Raw genomic sequence first — 7,049 nt, forward strand, 5'->3', positions numbered from 1 at the left:
GGAGGCTGAGGTAGGTGGATCACGAGGTCAGGAGTTTGAGACCATCCTGGCTAACATGGTGAAACCCTGTCTGTACTAAAAATACAAAAAATTAGCCGGGCATGGTGGTGCGCACCTGTAGTCCCAGCTACTGGGGAGGCCAAGGCAGGAGAATCACTTGAACCTGGGAGTCGGAGGTTGCAGTGAGCCGAGATCATGCCACTGCACTCCAGCCTGGGCAACAGAGCAAAATTCCATCTCAAAACAAACAAAAAAAAAATCAGAGCTTAGTCCTCACTGCTAATATCACTACACTTTCCAATGGACTGGGATGTGGCATTGAGTTCTTCCCTAGAGTAGCATTCAGGACAGCTGATACCAATGCATCAGAGTTGACACATAAAATTAAACCTCGTTGCCCCTTCAGATCCTGAAATATGCTGCCAACATGACAGCAGGAACCTCCTTTATTAGGATCCTTCTTGAAGTTTGATTGGAAAAAATGGCTTAAGCTGGAACCTATCTTTCCATGTAAATGTTGACTGAAGAAAGCTATTTCTCAAACAGCTTTGAGATTGAAGCACTTCATCATCATGAACATTTAAGTTCCCTCTTGCTCACTTTCAACAATGATAAAATACTGGCTGACAACACACCCATATAATAGACAATAGAACTAGTAATGGCCAGTGATGCTGGTTCTTTATTTCAACTTGTTGTCAAGTGGCTGGAGCTGAGAATTGTCTGCTTTATTTAAATGAAATGTTCTCCAGTTTGATGCAGTCCCTACCACTTTATTTTGTCCCTCCTGCCTGCTTCTCCACTTATTGTAGCTGTCCAGCCCCTGTGTATATTTGAGCTTAAAATCTCTAATCTAGGCCAACATCCCAGGAGAGGCAGGAATTTCCCCAAAGTCATGATGCAATTTTAATATTGTAAAAAGTAAAATAGAGGTTCCTTTTCAAAGACTTTCCTCCCCATCTAATTAGGAATAAATAGTAACTTCTCTTAAAAGCAAAATTTATTCAAAGTCCTGTGCTAAGATTCTTAAATATCTGCTAGCTGTAATAAAGAAATCAATGTACTTTATGTTCTTACCTCTCACAATTTAGCCTAAATATTTGCCCTGGCATTCTTATACTGGTCCTTGCAAGCATTAGGCCATAGCCTGTTCCTCTTGTTTATTTAAAAGTGTTTTAATCTTTCTCAGCATTTCACAAGTTACTTCCTCTTTCCTTTGTTCTCCTCTACCTTTGCCTCTTTAAAAAAGTTCTAAGTTGCTAGCCAATCGGGACAAATACAGAATGTGAGGTCCCATTCCAGCCAGTGGAAACCGGACACAGCAGTAGGGTGGATGCGTCAGGTTATAAATGACCCTGTCTCCTTTGTTCCGTGTACTCTCCTGTCAAAACTGCTGGCAAGCGTACCCTTTCTGCAGGAAGTAAAAATGGCCTTGCTGAGTAAATTAAATTTATGTTCAAGTCCTATTTCTTTACGGCACCAAGGAACAAACATTTCAAACAATACTATAGCCAAGTTGGTTCTAGAAGCCCATCATCTCTGCTACATTTTCCAACACACACCTCCTTCCACAGGCATGAGCTTAGTTTGGGTGAGAATATCAAACTCAGTTGCGAATTTTCTATGCAGGTGTCCATTTGACCTCAGAGTCTTCCTTAAAATACAAACTCACTGTTTTTCCTGAAGACAGTTCAAACAACCCCTTACTAAGTGACTAAAGACCAAAACAAAAGGGAGAGATACAGTGAGGAAATCCATTAACCAGTTATCATGGTTTGAACTGTGTCCCCCATGAATGTATGTGGTGAAGTTCTAACCCCAATACTTCAGAACACCACTGTATTTGGAGATGGGGTCTTTAAAAATGTAATTAAGTTAAAATGAGTTATTAGAGTGGGCCCTAATCCAATGATTGGTGTCCTTATAAAAAGACGAGATTAGGACACAGACACACACACAGGGAGACCATGTGAATATGAAGATAGCCAAGGAAAAAGACCTCAGAGAAAACCACCCTGATCTTGGACCTCCAGCCTTCAGAACTTTGAGAAAATCAACTTCTGTTGTTTAAATCACTCGGTCATTAGTCATTTGCATGGCAGCCCTAGCAAACCAATGTACTCCTCTTGATCAAATGAAGAAGAAATGACTTTGGCATCGTCTCACAAATGTGTTTGTGATTCTAATTTAATCTTCATCACATGAGAGGGCCAAACACAGTGTCCAGCTGCAGAGAACTGTGGTAGCTGAAACAGCATGGCCCTAGAGATCAAACAACAAGGGCTCAAATTCCAGCACTTTCATTTCCCACCCACATGACTTGGGGTAATTTATTTAACCTCCCTATAAAAACATAGGCATATTGGCAGCACCTACTACCTGAAGCCATGGTGATAAATGCATGATATCCTGCAAAATGCATGATATCCTGCAAAAAGCATTCAGCACAGGCAAGTATTTTAGAAATAAGGCTGTTGCTAGTTAACACACTTTATAGGGAAGCTCTTACAGAGTAGTTAAGCCAGATGAAAAAAAATTTCCTTAACTTTTGGAGTTAAGGTCTAAAGAGAAGGAATGGGGATGAATATCTGAACATAGACACCACAGGACTGGGCTACGTCCAGCTTTTTCACTGATTATCTATCTATCTATCTATCTATCTATCTATCTATCTATCTATCTATTACCTATCTATCATCTATCTATCTATCTATCTACCTATCTATCTATCTGTCTAGATATACAAGAACCTGATCTCCAAGTGTTGAGGACTGAAAATCAGAGATATTTATATGTCTATGTCTATCTCTATCTCTGTATGTATGTTAAGCTTCATTTCTAAATCTATTTCTGTATCTATATACCAATATTTACATTGATACCTACATCACTATCTGTGTGTATCTATACATTAATATTAATGTCTATAACAATAACACATCTACACTGTAGTCATGTGCCACAATATGATGTCATTGTCAGTGATGGACCACATATACAGAGTGGCCCATACAATTATAGTGACATATTTCTACTGTACTTTTTCTATGTTTCAATACACAAGTACTTACCACCATGTCATGATTGCCTACAGTATTTAATACAGCAACAGGCTACACAGGTTTGTAGCCTAGAAGCAATGGGCTATAGCATATCCCCTATATGTGTAGAAGACTATGCTCTGTGGGTTTGTGTAAGTACACTCTATGAGTTCCCATAATAACAAAATCACCTAACAATGCATTTCTCAGATGTATCTTGGTTGTTAAGTGATGCATGTCTCTATCTCTATCACTATTTCTGTCTCTAGCTCTATCTCTGTCTCTATCTCTATCTTTATCTCTATTTCCATCCACATCTGTCTTCAGATTTGACTTCACAAAGCTTAGTTTGTCTATTTCTCACCGTGCTTGACATAGTAAGTACTCAACAAAATGTTAGATTCTTCACTTCTTCATCATAATTCAGAAAACTGAGTGATGAAAGTCAGAGAGAGAAAAGCCAGTGTGCCCAGAAATTATCTGAGTTATAGAAAAATGTATTTTTTCTTTCTCAAATATTTACTATAGACATATCTTGTACAGTTTTAGATACTATTGGAGATTAATTAAACTGAAAGAGTTCCTACCCTGTTAGAGCATATCATTAAAGCACATCCTATGAAATCATTTTAAAGAACAATTTTCTGAACTGCTTAAAGTGCATTCTGAAAGCAATTTGACATCGTGGCTTTGAGAGGCAGCTGGGCTCCCCACTGTATTCCCAGATACATAGTGCCTTGAACAGCTCCTGCAACTAAGAATTGACTTCACAAGACTTGGGACTGATAAAGCTATTTAATGAAGCAACATACTTACTGTGTTATAGGGTATCCCAGAGTTACAGAGCTAGGGCTAGACATTTGTCTCTGTTGTCTACCAGCTGGGTCTTTGGTACTGTTCATGTCTCTGAACTTAAGGGCACAGTAGTAATACCTTCTTCCCAGCTTCCCATAAGGATTAGTGTGATAATTTACTTGCCGGCACTGAATGAAGTGTACGGTAAGGACTCAATAAATGTTGAGGTACCTTTTAACTCCCAGCAAATTCTGAAGCCAACCCCCTCCCGATTAGATGTTAACCATTTTTTTTGAAACTGTCACCTAGACTGGAGTGCAGTGGTGTGATCATAGCTCACTGCAGCCTCGATCTCCTGGGCTACAGTCATCCTCCTGCCTCAGCCTTTCAAGTACCTGGGACCACAGGCATGTATTACTATGCTTGGATAATTTTTTCAGAAGGCATTCACTTTATAGAAAGTGAGCCAACTTCTACATAGATAGAAAAGATTTCCTTCAAACATTCATCTCTGACTTTGTGCCTGTCTCCCACGGCTCACCACATTCAGAGCTTCCTGACACTAAACCAGTCCCCATTTACATGACAGCCACTGTGCTAAACATATTACATGTACGTTCCCATTTATTCCTCTCACGCAATATCACCATTGTCATTTTGCCTTTAAAATGAAGTGCCAAGAAGTTAAGTGACTTGCCCAAGGCCACTCAACTTCTAAGTAGCATTGCCAGAACTTAAAATTGGATTACACAGATACACACAGAGAGAGAGAGAGAGAGAGAGAGGGACAGAAGCTGTCCTTCACCTCTGTCTTACCTGGTACTGTTTAGGACACAGCTGAGCTAGGTCCCATGTAGGTATGGAAAAGGAGGTTGAGCTCTCTTTTGTAGGTTCACTTCTCTGATCAGGTGATCCGCAGGATTGTGCACCTAGCAGAACTTGGCTTCTGGCCACAGCGGAGGGGGACCTTGAACAGAGAACTTGTTAGGAATTGGGTTATTCAGTAGGGGGAGGACATGCTCAGGTAAAATAGGACAGAAACAATTACAGGCCTCAACGGAGAGATAATCAGTTAGAAAACAAACCATGTGGGCTGGGCGTGGTGGCTCATGCCTGTAATCCCAGCACTTTGGGAGGCCGAGGCGGGCAGATCACAAGGTCAGGAGATGGAGACCATCCTTGCTAACACGGTGAAACCACGTCTCTACTAAAAATACAAAAAATTAGCCGGGTGTGGTGGTGGGCCCCTGTAGTCCCAGCTACTCGGGAGGCTGAGGCGGGAGAATGGCCTGAACCCGGGAGGCGGAGCTTGCAGTGAGCCGAGATCATGCCACTGCCCTCCAGCCTGGGAGACAGAGACTCCGTCTCAAAAAAAAAAAAAGAAAAACAAACCATGTATACGAAGTCACCTCCAATTCCTGTGGCATGGCTAGGGGTGTGAATGAACTAGATCCAATGGTGCATTTTCACTAGTTCTCTGTGGCTAACCTGCTCCCCCTTCCCAGCCCTACATCCCCATAGTCTCCCTTAAATGACAGCTGAGAGGCAGTGTAGCCTAATAGACAAGAGCCTGGGCTCTGGAGGTCTGGAGGCAGAAAAGTCTGAGTTTGAGCCTTAGGTCTGCCACTTAACCTCTGTGTCATCTTTGTGGACCTCCTTGCTCTGGGCCTCACCTCCCTTAATTGGTTTTCGGTTGCTTTTGAGATGAAATCTCGTGCTGTCGCCCAGGCTGGAATGCAATGGCATGGTCTTGGCTCACTGCAACCTCCGCCTCCCAGGTTTAAGTGAGTCTCTTTCCTCAGCCTCCCAAGTAGCTGGGATTATAGGTGTCCGCCACCACATCTGGTTAATTTTTGTATTTTTAATAGAGACAGGGTTTCATCATGTTGGCCAGGGTGATCTTGAGCTCTTGACCTCAGGTGATCTGCCCGCCTCAGCCTCCCAAAGTGCTGGGATTACAGGCATGAGCCACAGCACCCAGCACCTACCTTATTTGTAAAATAGGAATGATAACAACAATACCTACCTCCCAGGGTGTTTTCTTTGCTTCTTCATTTGTTTGTTAGAACTAGATGAAATAATTGATGAAAAGCATGTAGCACACAGTGCTGGGCATAGTCGATGTTGGCTCTTTTTATTCACTTGGGATTCTCAGAGGAACAATTTGGTGTCCCGGTAAAATGCAGGGTCTTTGGAATCCCAAAGTCTTGAGCTTAAGTCCAACCTCAGGCACTCCCAAGAAAGCTCTTGGTTGAACCATTTTCCTTTCAAAGCTTGGTCTTGTCATTTGTAAAATGAAGCAGGATTTGTTAATAAGATTTGTTGCATGGGATCATTGAAAGGATTATGTGACACCAAGCCTGTAAAGCACCTGCATCAGGCATTTAGATGGAGGGTTGATAGTGATATTGCATTGGATAAACCAAGGTAGTCATAGGTAGTGGCTTGTACTACGACTTTTCTACTGGAGCCATTTTGGGGGCATTGGTGGAGAATGAGAGATCTCAGTATTTTCACTGAATCTGGGAAGAAATTATTTCTGATCAAAGTCATGGCTAAAGATTTGTGGAGACACCCAGGACATCCCTGACAGGACCGTGTGGCAAGCTAGGATAGTTTGGGTGTTTAATGTTTAGCTTTCTGTGGCCAGTCACTGGAGAGGTGAGGAGGCAGGGCTAGTTGACTGGCCATGGTAAGCTAAACCTTAAACACCCAAAGCATCAAAGTACAAAAAAAAAAAAAAAAAAACAAGCAAACAAAAAAAAAAAAAACAAAGAAACAAACAAAACAAACAACCAACCAAAAAACCTCTGTTACTAAAGCAGAAGTAGTAGCCACTTTTCAGAAAAGAATGGAGACAGGAGGAAAAGCCCTTGACACACTCTCTGCATCTCAGTAGGTCTCCCCTGTGGAACTGCAACATGAAGGTATGGACAAGAAGACAGGCTCTGGCGCCAGGCAGCCTGGGCTTGAGTCTAGCTTTTACCAGTTACCAGCTCTCTGACATTGAGCAGATTTCTTATCCCTCTTTTCCTCAATTTTCTCATCTTTAACAAGAGGTATACAGCAGACAAAGGAAAACTCTCCAAACATTCTATGCATGCTCCTCTTTCATTTCCCAACCTCTCTTTAAGCTAGAGTGAGGCCATTAAACTCTAGTTCTGAACAATAAACTCCATGTGGAAGTGTTACAAGTCACTTCTGGTCTAGGGC

At 41.8% G+C, this 7,049-nt stretch overlaps 1 protein-coding gene across 1 annotated transcript in view; it reads right to left on the reverse strand.

The window, feature by feature from the left end:
- The window catches only part of LOC100444423 (acyl-coenzyme A synthetase ACSM1, mitochondrial-like), a 61,442-nt gene extending 54,774 nt beyond the window's left edge, over positions 1-6,668 (reverse strand). Inside the window, 2 exon segments of the mRNA XM_054533557.2 lie at positions 4,653-4,803; positions 4,922-6,668. Coding sequence (XP_054389532.1) covers positions 4,653-4,803; positions 4,922-4,947 — 177 coding nt within the window. The 5' untranslated portion in view covers positions 4,948-6,668.
- Between the last annotated feature and the right edge of the window lie 381 nt (positions 6,669-7,049).

The sequence above is a fragment of the Pongo abelii genome, chromosome 18 (genome assembly GCF_028885655.2).
Source record: "Pongo abelii isolate AG06213 chromosome 18, NHGRI_mPonAbe1-v2.0_pri, whole genome shotgun sequence".
Classification (NCBI taxonomy): Eukaryota; Metazoa; Chordata; class Mammalia; order Primates; family Hominidae; genus Pongo; species Pongo abelii.